Source organism: Agelaius phoeniceus, chromosome 36, assembly GCF_051311805.1.
Source record: "Agelaius phoeniceus isolate bAgePho1 chromosome 36, bAgePho1.hap1, whole genome shotgun sequence".
Taxonomy (NCBI): domain Eukaryota; kingdom Metazoa; phylum Chordata; class Aves; order Passeriformes; family Icteridae; genus Agelaius; species Agelaius phoeniceus.
This window is the reverse complement of record NC_135300.1, coordinates 2,335,334-2,350,255: the sequence shown is the minus strand read 5'-3', so window position 1 is coordinate 2,350,255 and position 14,922 is coordinate 2,335,334. Positions and strand designations below refer to the sequence as shown.

The following is a 14,922-nucleotide window of genomic DNA, read 5'->3' as shown; positions in this document are numbered from 1 at the left end:
TGGGTGGGTTTGGATGGATTTTGGCTGGATTTTAGTGCATTTTGGTGCATTTGGGTTCATTCTGGGTGGATTTGGATGCATTTTGGGTGGATTTTGGGGCATTTTGGGCCCTTTTGGGTACATTTTGGGTGGATTTTGGGGTATTTTGGTCCCTTTTGGATGCATTTTGGGTGGTTTTGGATGGATTTTGGTCCCTTTTGGGTACATTTTGGGTGGATTTTGGGGCATTTTGGGTCCTTTTTCAGGGACGTGGTGCCCGAGATCCGCGGGCTCTGCATGGAGGAGCTGGGGCTGTGGGTGAGGAGATTCCCCGAGTCCTTCCTGACTGACAGCCACCTCAAATACCTGGGCTGGACCCTGCACGACAAGGTGGGCAAGAAAATGGGGTGAAAAATGGGGAAAATGGGAAAAAATGGGAAAAAATCCGGAAAAAATCCGAAAAAATGGGAAAAAACGGGGGGAAAATGGGGAAAAAATGGGGAAAATGGGGAATTCCTGACTGACAGCCACCTCAAATACCTGGGCTGGACCCTGCACGACAAGGTGGGCACGGAAATGGGGTGAAAAACGGGGAAAATGGGAAAAAATGGGAAAAAACGGGGAAAAAATCCGAAAAAATGGGGAAAAACGGGGAAAAAATGGAGAAAATGGGGAATTCCTGAGTGACAGCCACCTCAAATACCTGGGCTGGACCCTGCACGACAAGGTGGGCACGGAAATGGGGTGAAAAACGGGGAAAATGGGAAAAAACCCGAAAAAACGGGGAAAAAATCCGAAAAAATGGGGAAAAAATGGAGAAAAATGGAGAAAATGGGAAATTCCTGAGTGAGGCCCCTCAGGTACCTGGGCTGGACCCTGCACGACAAGGTGGGTGCAAAAATGGGGTGAAAAATGGGGAAAATGGGAAAAAATAAAAAAAAATCCGAAAAAATGGGGAAAAAATCCGAAAAAATGGGAAAAAACGGGGAGAAAATGGAGAAGATGGGGAATTCCTGACCAACAGCCACCTCAAATACCTGGGCTGGACCCTGCACGACAAGGTGGGCACAGAAATGGGGTGAAAAACGGGGAAAATGGGAAAAAACCCGAAAAAATCTGGAAAAAATCCGAAAAAACGGGGAAAAAATCTGAAAAAATGGGAAAAAAACGGGGAAAAAATGGGGAAAAATGGGGAATTCCTGACCAACAGCCACCTCAAATACCTGGGCTGGACCCTGCACGACAAGGTGGGTGCAAAAATGGGGTGAAAAACGGGGAAAATGGGAAAAAACCCGAAAAAACGGGGAAAAAATCCGAAAAAATGGGAAAAAACGGGGAAAAAATGGAGAAAATGGGAAATTCCTGAGTGAGGCCCCTCAAGTACCTGGGCTGGACCCTGCACGACAAGGTGGGCACAGAAATGGGGTGAAAAACGGGGAAAATGGGAAAAAATAAAAAAAAATCAAAAAAAACGGGGAAAAAATCCGAAAAAATGGGAAAAAACGGGGAAAAAATGGGGAAAATGGGGAATTCCTGAGTGACAGCCACCTCAAATACCTGGGCTGGACCCTGCACGACAAGGGGGGCACGGAAATGGGGTGAAAAATGGGGAAAATGGGAAAAAACCCAAAAAAAGGGGGAAAAAATCCGAAAAAATGGGAGAAATCGGGGGAAAAATGGAGAAAATGGGAAAAAATGGGGAATTCCTGACCGACAGCCACCTCAAATACCTGGGCTGGACCCTGCACGACAAGGTGGGCACGGAAATGGGGTGAAAAACGGGGAAAATGGGAAAAAATAAAAAAAATAAAAAAAACGGGCAAAAAATCCAAAAAAATGGGAAAAATCAGGGAAAAAATGGGGAATTCCTGAGTGAGGCACCTCAAATACCTGGGCTGGACCCTGCACGACAAGGTGGGCACAGAAATGGGGTGAAAAACGGGGAAAATGTGAAAAAACCTGAAAAAACGGGGAAAAAATCCGAAAAAATGGGAAAAAACGGGGAAAAAATGGAGAAAAATGGGAAAAAATGGGAAATTCCTGACCAACAGCCACCTCAAATACCTGGGCTGGACCCTGCACGACAAGGTGGGCACGGAAATGGGGTGAAAAACGGGGAAAATGGGAAAAAACCCGAAAAAATCCGGAAAAAATCCGAAAAAATGGGGAAAAAACGGGAAAAAATGGGGGAAAAATGGGGAAAATGGGAAAAAATGGGAAATTCCTGAGTGAGGCCCCTCAGGTGCCTGGGCTGGACCCTGCACGACAAGGTGGGCACGGAAATGGGGTGAAAAACGGGGAAAATGGGAAAAAATAAAAAAAAACCCGAAAAAACGGGGAAAAAATCCGAAAAAATGGGGAAAAACGGGGAAAAAATGGAGAAAATGGGGAATTCCTGAGTGAGGCACCTCAAATACCTGGGCTGGACCCTGCACGACAAGGTGGGCGCGAAAATGGGGTGAAAAATGGGGAAAATGGGAAAAAACCCGAAAAAACGGGGAAAAAATCCGAAAAAATCCGGAAAAAATCCGAAAAAATGGGGAAAAAATCCGAAAAAATGGGGAAAAATGGGAAAAATGGGGAAAAAATGGAGAAAAATGGAGAAAAATGGGTAAAAATGGGGAATTCCTGAGTGAGGCCCCTCAGGTGCCTGGGGTGGAGCCTGCTCAGCAACGTGGGTGTGAAAATGGGGGAAAAAATGGGAAAAATCCCAAGAAAATGGGGAAAAATCCGAAAAAAATGGGACAAAATGGGGAAAAATGGAGAAAAAAAGGAGAAAAATGGGGAAAAATGGAGAAAAATGGGGAAAAATGGGAAGAAATGGGAAATTCCTGGGCCCTTCCTGAGTGAGGCCCCTCAGGTTTCTGGGGTGGACCCTGCTCTGCAATGTGGGTGTGAAAATGGGGGAAAAATGGGAAAAAATGGGAAAAAATGGGAAAAAAATGGGAAAAAAATGGGAAAAATGGGGAAAAAATGGGGAAAAAACGGGGAAAAATGGGGAAAAAATGGGAAAAAATGGGAAATTCCTGAGTGAGGCCCCTCAGGTGCCTGGGGTGGACCCTGCTCTGCAATGTGGGTGTGGAAATGGGGGGAAAATGGGAAAAAATCCGAAAAAATTGGGGAAAAATCCGAAGAAAATGGGAAAAAATGGAGAAAAATGGAGAAAAATGGGGAGAAAAATGGGGAAAAATGGGGAATTCCTGAGTGAGGCCCCTCAGGTGCCTGGGGTGGAGCCTGCTCAGCAACGTGGGTGTGAAAATGGGGGAAAATGGGAAAAATCCCGAGAAAATGGGGAAAAATGGGGAAAAATCTGAAAAAATGGGAGAAAAATGGGAGAAAATGGGAAAAAATGGGGAAAAATGGGAAAAATGGAGAAAAATGGGGAAAAATGGGAAATTCCTGGGCCCTTCCTGAGTGAGGCCCCTCAGGTACCTGGGGTGGAGCCTGCTCTGCAATGTGGGTGTGGAAATGGGGAAAATGGGAAAAAATGGGAAAAAATGGGGAAAAATCGGAAAAAATGGGGAAAAAATGGGAAAAATTGGAAAAAATTGGGAAAAAATGGGGAAAAATGGAGAAAAATGGGGAAAAATGGGAAATTCCTGAGTGAGGCCCCTCAGGTGCCTGGGGTGGAGCCTGCTCTGCAATGTGGGTGTGAAAATGGGGAAAAATGGGAAAAAATTGGGGAAAAATCCAAAAAAAATGGGAAAAAATGGGGAAAAATTGGAAAAAATGGGGAAAAATGGAGAGAAATGGAGAAAAAGTGGAAAAAATGGGGAAAATTGGAGAAAAATGGAGAAAAATGGGAAATTCCTGAGTGAGGCCCCTCAGGTGCCTGGGGTGGAGCCTGCTCTGCAATGTGGGTGTGAAAATGGGGGAAAATGGGAAAAAATTGGGGAAAAATCCAAAAAAAATGGGAAAAAATGGGGAAAAATTGGAAAAAAATGGGGAAAAATGGAGAGAAATGGAGAAAAAGTGGAAAAAATGGGGAAAATTGGAGAAAAATGGAGAAAAATGGGAAATTCCTGAGTGAGGCCCCTCAGGTTTCTGGGCTGGACCCTGCTCTGCAATATGGGTGTGAAAATGGGGGAAAATGGGAAAAATCCTGAGAAAATGGGGAAAAATGGGAAAAAACGGGGAAAAATCCAAAAAAATGGGGAAAAAATGGGCAAAAATGGAGAAAAATGGGAAGAAATGGGGAATTCCTGGGCCCTTCATGAGTGAGGCCCCTCAGGTACCTGGGGTGGAGCCTGCTCTGCAATGTGGGTGTGGAAATGGGGGAAAAATGGGAAAAAACGGGAAAAAAGTGGGGAAAAATCCGAAAAAATGGGGAAAAAATGGGAAAAATTGGAAAAAATTGGGAAAAAATGGGGAAAAATGGGGAGAAAATGGGAAAAAATGGGGAATTCCTGAGTGAGGCCCCTCAGGTTTCTGGGGTGGACCCTGCCCAGCAACGTGGGTGTGAAAATGGGGAAAAAATGGGAAAAATCTCGAGAAAATGGGGAAAAATGGGAAAAAAATGGGAAAAAATCCAAAAAAATGGGGAAAAATGGGAAAAAATGAGGAAAAATGGGGAAAAAATGGAGAAAAATGGGGAAAATGGGGAAAAATGGGAAATTCCTGAGTGAGGCCCCTCAGGTGCCTGGGGTGGAGCCTGCCCAGCAACGTGGGTGTGAAAATGGGGGAAAATGGGAAAAAATCCAGAAAAAATCCAAAAAAAATGGGAAAAAATGGGAAAAAATGGGGAAAAAATGGGAAAAATTGGAAAAAATTGGGAAAAAATGGAGAAAAATGGGGAAAAATGGGGAAAAATGGGGAATTCCTGAGTGAGGCCCCTCAGGTGCCTGGGCTGGACCCTGCTCTGCAATGTGGGTGTGAAAATGGGGGAAAATGGGAAAAATCCCAAGAAAAATGGGGAAAAAAATGGGAAAAGTCCTGTGGCAAGTGCTGGGAAATGGCAGAAATTCCATTTTTTTTCCCTTTTTTTCCCTTTTTTTTCCCTTTTTTTCCCATTTTTTCCCCATTTTCCCCCTTTTTTTTCCCCTTTTTTGCCCATTTTTCCCTTTTTTTCCCTTTTTTGCCCCATTTTGCCCCTGCAGCAGGGGGAGGTGAGGCTGAGCTGTGTCAGGGCCCTGCAGGGAATTTATGGAAATCCTGAAATGGCCCCAAACCTGGAGCTCTTCACTGCCAGGTTCAAGGTGAGGGGGGAAAATGGGGGAAAAATTGGGGGAAAATGGGAAAAATGGGAAATATTGGGGGAAAATGGGAGAAAATGGGGGAAAATGGGGGAAATATTGGGGAAAATGGGAAAAAATGGGGGAAATGGGGAAAAAAAGGGAAATATTGGGGGGAAAAGGGAAATATTGGGGGGAAATGGGAAATATTGGGGAAAATGGGAAAAAATGGGGGAAAATGGGGAAAAAAAGGGAAATATTGGGGGAAAATGGGAAATATTGGGGGAAAAAAAGGGAAATATTGGGGGGAAATGGGAAAAATGGGGGAAAATGGGGAAAAAAAGGGAAATATTGGGGAAAATGGGAAAAAATGGGAAATATTGGGGGAAAGAAATGGGAAGTATTGGGGAAAATGGGAAAAAATGGGAAATATTGGGGGAAAATGGGAAATATTGGGGAAAATGGGAAATATTGGGGAAAATGGGAAATATTAGGGGGAAATGGGGAAAAAAGGGAAATATTGGGGGAAAATGGGGAATATTGGGGGAAATGGGGAAAAATGGGAAATATTGGGGGAAAGAAATGGGGGAAAATGGGGAAAAATGGGGGAAAAACGGGGAAAAGGAAATGGGGAAAATAGATGGGGAAAAAAATGGAAAATATTGGGGGGAAATGGGGGGAATGGGGAAAAGAAATGGGGAAATATGGGAAATATTGGGGAAAAAGGGAAATATTGGGGGAAAAAATGGGGAAAATGGGAAATAATGGGGAAAATTGGGAAGAGAAATGGGGGAAAAATGGGGGAAAATGGGGAATATGGAAAATGTTGGGGAGGAAAATGGGGGAATGAAACGGGGGAAAATGGGGAAAAATGGGGAAAAATGGAAAATATTGGGGGGAAATTGGGTAAAATGGGGAAAAAATGGGGAATATTGGGGGGAAAATGGGGGAAAATGGGAAATATTGGGGGGAAAATGGGAAATATTGGAGGGAAAATGGGAAATACTGGGGGCAAAAAATGGGAAATATTGGGGAGGAAAATGGGGGAAAGGAATGGGGAAAATGGGGAATATTGGGGGAAAAATGGGGGAAAATGGGAAATATTGGGGGGGAAAAGTGGGAAAAAATTGTCTGGAATGAGGGAAATTGAAGGAAAAGTGGGATAAAAATGGGATAAAAATGGAATAAAAATGGGATAAAGATGGAATAAAAATGGAATAAAATTGAATTAAAATGGAATTAAAATGGAATAAAATGGGATAAAAATGGAATAAAAACGGCCTGGAAAGGGGAGCCATGGGCAGAGGGGCTGGGGGTGCCCCAATCCCCGCGGATTTTGGGATTTGGGAATTTGGGATTTGGGGATTTGGGAATTTGGGATTTGGGGAATTGGGGGATTTGGGGATTGGGAATTTTGGGATTTGGGGAATTTGGGAATTGAAGGAGTTTGGGATTTGGGAATTTTGGGGATTTGGGATTTGGGAATTTTGGGGATTTGGGAATTTTTGGGATTTGGAGATTTTGGGGAATTGGGGGATTTGGGGGATTGGGGGATTTTGGATTTGGGTGATTTGGGGAATTGGGGTTTTTGGGATTTGGGGATTTTTGGGGAATTTTGGGGAACTGGGGTTTTGGGGAATTTGGGATTTGGGGAATTGGGGATTTGGGAATTTTTGGGATTTGGGGATTTTGGGGATTTGGGGGATTTGGGGAATTTTGGGGATTAGGGAATTGGGGAAATTTGGGGGAGATTTGGGGATTTGGGGATTTGGGATTTGGGAATTTTGGGATTGGGGGATTGGGGTTTTTGGGATTTGGGAATTTGAGATTTGGGAAATTTGGGGATTTGGGGAAATTTGGGGATTCGGGGATTTGGGAATTTGGGGAATTTGGGGATTTGGGATTTTGGGGAATTTTGGGGTTTTGGGGAATTTGGGATTTGGGGATTTGGGATTTTGGGGATTTTTGGGGATTTTTGGGGATTTTTGGGGAATTTTGGGGAATTTTGGGGAATTTTGGGGATTTTGGCCCTGCAGCCCCGGTTGGTGGCCATGGCCCACGACAAAGAGCCCCAGGTGGCCCTGGAGGTGCTGAGGCTGCTCAGGGCCATGGACAGGTGAGGCTGGGAATGATGGGGGAATTCGGGAATTTTGGGGAAATTTGGGGAAGAATTTGGGGAAATTTGGGGATTTGCGGATTTGGAATTTGGGGGCAGCAATTTGGGAGTTTGGCGGGGGAAAATCTGGAATTTGGGATTAAATCCGGGATTTTTCTGGGGGGAATTCTGACCCAAAATCCTGGGAATTCCAGCCAAAAATCTGGGAATTCCACCCCAAAACCCCTGGGAATTCCAGCCCCCACAATCCGGGAATTCTGACCCCAAAATCTGGGAATTCTGACGCCAAAGTCTGGGAATTCCAGCCCCAAAACCCCTGGGAATTCCAGCCCCAAAATCTGGGAATTCTGGCCCCAAACCATGAAAATTCCAGCCCAAAATCCTGGGAATTCTGACCCCCAAAATCTGGGAATTCCAGCCCCAAAACCCCTGGGAATTCCAGCCCCACAATCCGGGAATTCTGACCCCAAAATCCTGGGAATTCCAGCCCCAAAATCTGGGAATTCTGGCCCCAAACCATGAAAATTCCAGCCCGAAATCCTGGGAATTCTGACCCCCAAAATCCTGGGAATTCTGACCCCAAAACCCCTGGGAATTCCAGCCCCACAATCCGGGAATTCTGACCCCAAAATCCTGGGAATTCCAGCCCCAAAATCTGAGAATTCTGACCCCAAATCCTGAAGATTCCAGCCCCAAAATCCTGGGAATTCTGACGTCAAAGTCCAGGAATTCTGACCCCAAAATCCAGGAATTCTGACCCCAAAACCCTGGGAATTCCACCCCAAAATCTGGGAATTCTGACACCAAAATCTGGGAATTCTGACCCCAAAATCCAGGAATTCTGACCCCAAAATCCTGGGAATTCTGACCCCAAAACTCTTTGGAAATCCAGCCCAAAATCCAGGAATTCTGACCCCAAAACCCTGGGAATTCCACCCCAAAATGTGGGAATTCTGACACCAAAATCTGGGAATTCTGACCCCAAAATCTGGGAATTCTGACCCCAAAACCCCTTTGGAATTCCAGTCCAAAATCCAGGAATTCTGACCCCAAAATCTGGGAATTCCAGCCCTAAAATCTGGGAATTGCAGCCCCAAAATCTGGGAATTCTGACCCCAAAATCTGGGAATTCCAACCCAGAAAATTTGGGGAGGAACTGGGGGAGGTGGAGTTGGGGATCCAGGATTCCCGGAATTCCCGGGATCCCCAAATTCCCGGGATCCCCCCAGGACCATGGAGGGGGCCCTGAGCCCCCAGGATCTGCGGAGCCTCCTCCCCGTGGTGTTCGTGAGCAGCCGCGCCCTGGCCTCGGCCGCAGGGGAGCTCCTGAGCCACAGGTGGGGGAAAATCCTGGGAATTCTGGGGCAAAAAAATGGGAATTGTGGGGCAAAAAAATGGGAATTGTGGGGCAAAATCATGGGAATTGTGGGGCAAAATCCTGGGAATTGTGGGGCAAAAAAATGGGAATTGTGGGGCAAAAAAATGGGAATTGTGGGGTAAAAAAATGGGAATTCTGGGGCCAAAATCCTGGGAATTGTGGGGCCAAAATCCTGGGAATTGTGGGGCAAAAATCCTGGGAATTGTGGGGGAAAAAAATGGGAATTGTGGGGCAAAAATCCTGGGAATTGTGGGGCAAAATCATGGGAATTGTGGGGCAAAATCATGGGAATTGTGGGGCAAAAATCCTGGGAATTGTGGGGCAAAAATCCTGGGAATTGTGAGCCCAAAATCCTGGGAATTGTGGGGCAAAAATCCTGGGAATTCTGGGCCCAAAATCCTGGGAATTGTGGGCCCAAAACCCCTGGGAATTCCAGCCCCAAAATCCTGGGAATTCCAACCCCAAATCCCAGAAATTCTGACCCCAAATCCTGAAGATTCCAGCCCAAAATCTGGGAATTGTGGCCCCAAAATCCCGGAATTCCAGCACCAAAATCCCTGGGAATTGCAGCCCCAAATCCCAGGAATTCTGACCCCAAAATCCTGGGAATTCTTACCCTAAACCATGAAAATTCCAGCCCCAGAATCCAGGAATTCCAGCCCAAAATTCAGGAAATCCAGCCCCAAAACCCCTGGGATTCCAGCCCCAAATCCCAGGAATTGCAGCCCCAAAACCCCTGGGAATTGCAGCCCCAAATCCCAGGAATTCTGACCCCAAACCATGAAAATTCCAGCCCCCAAATCCCAGGAATTCCAGCCCCAATCCCTGACCGTTCCCACCCCCATCCCAACCCCTCCCCAATCCCAGGGGAATTTTCTGGGAATCGGCTCCGGGCCCCTCCCGGCAGCTGCGATTCCACCTCAGCCCAAACTCCGGCATTTCCTCATCCCGGAATTTCCTCATCCCCAAATTTGGGATTTTCCAGCCCAGGATTTGGGATTTCCTCATCCCAGAATTTGGGATTTTCCAGCCCAGAATCCTCAATTTCCTCATCCTGGAATTTGGGATTTTCCATCCCAGGATTTCTGGAATTTCCAGCCCAGGATTTGGGATTTTTCCATCCCAGAATTTGGGATTTCCCAACCCAGGATTTCTGGAATTTCCCCATCCCAGAATTTGGGATTTCCCAGCCCAGGATTTGGGATTTTCCAGTCCCGAATTTGGGATTTCCCCATCCCAGAATTTGGGATTTCCCAGCCCAGGATTTCTGGAATTTCCAGCCCAGGATTTGGGATTTTCCATCCCAGGATTTGGGAATTTCCAGCCCAGGATTTGAGGAATTCCCGTCCCAAGATTTGGGATTTTCCATCCCAAGATTTGGGATTTTCCAGCCCAGGATTTGGGGATTTCCCAACCCAGAATTTGGGATTTTTCCATCCCAGAATTTGGGATTTTTCCAGCCCCGGATTTGCTCATCCCGGCCCTTCCCAATCCCTTGGGAAAGGGTGGAGGGGGGGCCCTTGTTTATCCCAAGTTTATCCCAAGTTTTTCCCCTCCCATCCCTGATTTTGGCCTTTTTTTTCTCCTTTTGATTCCCTTTTTTCTCCTTTTTCCCCATTTTTCTGTTTTCCCCCATTTTCCTGTGTTTTTCCCCATTTTTCTGTGGTTTTTCCCCCATTTCCCCCCAATTTTCTGTAGTTTTCCCCCAGTTTTCTGTGTTTTTTCCCATTTTCTGTGGTTTTCCCCATTTTCCTGCGTTTTTCCCCATTTTCCTGTGGTTTTCCCCCATTTTTCCCCATTTTTCTGTGATTTTTCCCCATTTTTCCCCGTTTTCCCCCATTTTTCTGTGTTTTCCCCCGTTTTCCTGTGGTTTTCCCCCATTTTTCCTCACTTTCAGTGCTTTTCTCCCCATTTTTCTGTGGTTTTTTCTCTGTTTTCCCCCATTTTCCTGTGGTTTCCCCCATTTTCCTGTGTTTTTCCCCATTTTTCCCCATTTTCCTGTGGTTTTCCCCCATTTTCCTGTTATTTCCCCATTTTTCTGTGTTTTCCCCCATTTTCCTGTGTTTTTTCCTGTGTTTTTTTCTGTGTTTTTTCCCCATTTTCCTTTGTATTTTTCCCATTTTTCTGTGTTTTTCCCCATTTTTCTCTCTGTTTTTCCCCCATTTTCCTGTGTTTTTTTCTGTGTTTTTTCCCCATTTTCCCCCATTTCCCCCATTTTTCTGTGTTTTTTTCCCCATTTTTCCCCATTTCCCCCATTTCCCTTTGTATTTTTCCCATTTTTTTGTGGTTTTCCCCCATTTTTCCCCATTTTTCCCCATTTTTCCCAATTTCCCGTTTTTTTCCCCCATTTTCCTGTGTTTTTTTCTGTGTTTTTTCCCCATTTTCCCCCATTTTCCCCATTTTTCCCCGTTTTTCCCCGTTTTTCCCAATTTCCCGGTTTTTTCCCCCATTTTCCTCTGTTTTTTTCTGTGATTTTCCCCCATTTTTCTGTGATTTTCCCCCATTTTTCTGTTTTTCCCATTTTTCCCAATTTCCCGTTTTTTTCCCCCATTTTCCTGTGGGTTTTTTCTTTGTTTTTTTCCCCTTTTTCCCCATTTTTCCCCATTTTTCCCCATTTTTCCCAATTTCCCGGTTTTTTCCCCCATTCCTTCCAGGCTGCAGGGCCCGGCCGGGGCCGGGGACTCTCGGGGTTTCCTGCTGGGCCTCGCGCGCTTCTTCCTGCAGGCCGAGGTCATTTTGGGGCGAAAACCGGGGATTTTGGGCAAAAACGGGGATTTGGGGCAAAACTGGGGGCATTTGGGGCAAAACTGGGGGATTTGGGGTGAAACCGGGGGGATTTGGGGCAAAACCCGGGGATTTGGGGGGATTTGGGGCAAAATGGGGGGATTTGGGGTGAAACCCGGGGATTTCGGGCAAAAACGGGGATTTGGGGCAAAACCCAGGGATTTGGAGCAAAACTGGGGGGATTTGGGGCAAAAACGGGGATTTGGGGGATTTGGGGCAAAACTGGGGGGATTTGGGGCAAAATGTGGGGATTTGGGGCAAAACGCGGGGATTTTGGGCAAAACCTGAGGGGATTTGGGGCAAAACTGGGGGGATTTGGGGCAAAAAACGGGGATTTTGGGCAAAAACCGGGGATTTTGGGCAAAAACGGGGATTTGGGGGGATTTGGGGCAAAATTGGGGGATTTCGGGCAAAACTGGGGGGATTTGGGGGATTTTGGGCAAAATTGGGGGATTTGGGGCAAAACCTGGGGGTTTGGGGGGATTTGGGGCAAAACTGGGGGGATTTTGGGCAAAATGTGGGGATTTGGGGCAAAATGTGGGGATTTGGGGCAAAACTGGGGGGATTTGGGGCAAAACCCGGGGATTTGGGGGGATTTGGGGAATTTGGGGGGATTTGGGGCAAAACCGGGGATTTGGGGCAAAACCTGGGGATTTGGGGCAAAACCCAGAGATTTGGGGGGATTTGGGGCAAAACCGGGGATTTGGGGGGATTTGGGGCAAAATGTGGGGATTTGGGGAATTTGGGGCAAAACTGGGGGGATTTGGGGCTAAATGCGGGGATTTGGGGGAATCTGGGGGGATTTGGGGCAAAACCGGGGGAGATTTGGGCAATCTGGGGGGATTTGGGGCAAAATCTGGGGATTTGGGGCAAAATGCAGGGATTTGGGGATTTTGGGGGGATTTGGGGTAAAACCTGGGGGATTTGGGGGGATTTGGGGGTTTTTGGGAATTTTGCGGGGGAAATCGGGGGATTTTTGGGAACTTTGGGGTGAAATTTGGGGATTTTGGGGAGGAAGTTGGGAGGAAAATCCGGGAATTCTGGGGGGATTTTAGGAAGGAATTTGGGGATTTTGAGGAGGAAATTTGGAGATTTTGGGGAGGAAATTTGGGGAAAATCCGGGAATTCCGGGGGGATTTTGGGGAGGAAATTTGGGGAGGAAATTTGGGGATTTTGAGGAGGAAATTTGGGGATTTTGGGGCTGAAATTTGGGGATTTTGGGGGGGAAATTTGGGGATTTTGGGGAGGAAATTTGGGGATTTTGGGGAGGAAATTTGGGATTTTTGGGGAGGAAATTTGGGGATTTTGGGGAGGAAATTTGGGGAAAATCCGGGAATTCTGGGGGGATTTTGAGGAGGAAATTTGGGGATTTTTGGGGGGGAAATTTGGGGATTTTGGGTGGAAATTTGGGGATTTTTGGGGCAGAAATTTGGGGATTTTGGGTGGAAATTTGGGGATTTTGAGGCAGAAATTTGGGGATTTTTGTGGGGATTCCATGAATTTCTCAGGAATTCCATTTTTTATTTTCATAATTCCCCGTTTTTGGTGATTTTGCCCCAAATTCTCCCCCCCAGCTCCACGAGCACGGCGCGTACCTGGTGGACGCCCAGAAATTTGGGAATCTTGGGTGGAAATTCGGGAATTTTGGGGCGGAAATTTGGGGATTTTTGAGGAGGATTTTATGAATTTCTCAAGAATCCCATTTTTTATTTTCATAATTCCCGATTTTTGGTGATTTTGCCCCAAATTCTCCCTCAGCTCCACGAGCACGGCGCGTACCTGGTGGACGCCCTGTGGGACTGCGCCGGGCAGCGCCTGCGGGACTGGGACACGGCAACGGCGATGTTACTGGGAAATGGTACGGGACTGGTTTGTACTGGTTTGTACTGGGATGTACTGGTTTGTACTGGTTTGTACTGGTTTGTACTGGGATGTACTGGTTTGTACTGGTTTGTACTGGTTATACTGGTTTGTACTGGTTTGTACTGGTTTGTACTGGGATGGACTGGGACACGGCAACGGGGATGCTGCTGGGAAATGGTATGGAACTGGTTATACTGGTTTGTACTGGTTTGTACTGGTTTGTACTGGGACATGGACTGGGACACGGCAACGGGGATGTTACTGGGAAATGGTATGGGTTATACTGGTTATACTGGTTTGTACTGGTTTGTACTGGGACATGGACTGGGACACGGCAACGGGGATGTTACTGGGAAATGGTTTGTACTGGGATATACTGGTTTGTACTGGTTTGTACTGGTTTGTACTGGGATAGACTGGGATAGACTGGGAATGGACTGGGAATGGACTGGGACACGGCAACGGGGATGCTGCTGGGAAATGGTTTGTACTGGGATATACTGGGATATACTGGTTTGTACTGGGATGGACTGGGATAGACTGGGACACGGCAACGGCGATGCTGCTGGGAAATGGTTTGTACTGGTTTGTACTGGTTTGTACTGGGATAGACTGGGACATGGACTGGGACACGGCAACCGGGATGCTGCTGGGAAATGGTACGGGACTGGTTTGTACTGGTTTGTACTGGTTTGTACTGGTTTGTACTGGGACATGGACTGGGAATGGACTGGGACACGGCAACGGGGATGTTACTGGGAAATGGTATGGGTTATACTGGTTATACTGGTTTGTACTGGTTTGTACTGGTTTATACTGGGATAGACTGGGAATGGACTGGGACACGGCCACGGGGATGCTGCTGGGAAATGGTTTGTACTGGTTTATACTGGGATATACTGGCTTGTACTGGGACATGGACTGGGACACGGCAACCGGGATGTTACTGGGAAATGGTACGGGACTGGTTTATACTGGTTTGTACTGGGATGGACTGGGACATGGACTGGGACACGGCAACGGGGATGCTACTGGGAAATGGTACGGGGTGTACTGGTTATACTGGTTTGTACTGGTTTGTACTGGGATGGACTGGGATATACTGGGTTATACTGGGATAGACTGGGACACGGCAATGGGGATGCTGCTGGGAAACGGTATGGGGTATACTGGTAATACTGGTTATACTGGTTTGTACTGGGATAGACTGGGAATGGACTGGTTTGTACTGGTTTGTACTGGGATAGACTGGGAATGGACTGGGAATGGACTGGTTTGTACTGGTTTGTACTGGGATAGACTGGGAATGGACTGGGAATGGACTGGTTTGTACTGGGACACGGCCACGGCGATGCTGCTGGGAAATGGTATGGGACTGGTTATAGTGGGTTCTATTGGTTTGTACTGGTTTATACTGGTCCACACTGGTTTTTACTGGTCCATACTGGTTTTTACTGGTTTTTACTGGTTTTTCCTGCTCCCCAGCCCTGCAGCTGCATGAGGAGAAGGCCCTGGTGCAGATCCTGAGCTCCCGTCCATACTGGGTTATACTGGGTTATACCAGTCTATAATGGTTTATAGCAGTCTATACTGGTCCATACTGGTTTATACTGGTTTTTTACTGGTTTTTC

The 14,922-nt window shown here is 46.7% G+C and overlaps 1 protein-coding gene across 1 annotated transcript in view; it reads left to right on the top strand.

The window, feature by feature from the left end:
- The window catches only part of LOC143696530 (cohesin subunit SA-3-like), a 40,701-nt gene that overhangs the window by 20,689 nt on the left and 5,090 nt on the right, over positions 1-14,922 (top strand). Inside the window, exons 10-15 of the mRNA XM_077193051.1 lie at positions 246-369; positions 5,076-5,174; positions 7,187-7,266; positions 8,496-8,603; positions 11,299-11,374; positions 13,187-13,286. Of these exons, the coding sequence (XP_077049166.1) occupies positions 246-369; positions 5,076-5,174; positions 7,187-7,266; positions 8,496-8,603; positions 11,299-11,374; positions 13,187-13,286 (587 nt within the window). The remainder of the gene's footprint in view (positions 1-245; positions 370-5,075; positions 5,175-7,186; positions 7,267-8,495; positions 8,604-11,298; positions 11,375-13,186; positions 13,287-14,922) is intronic.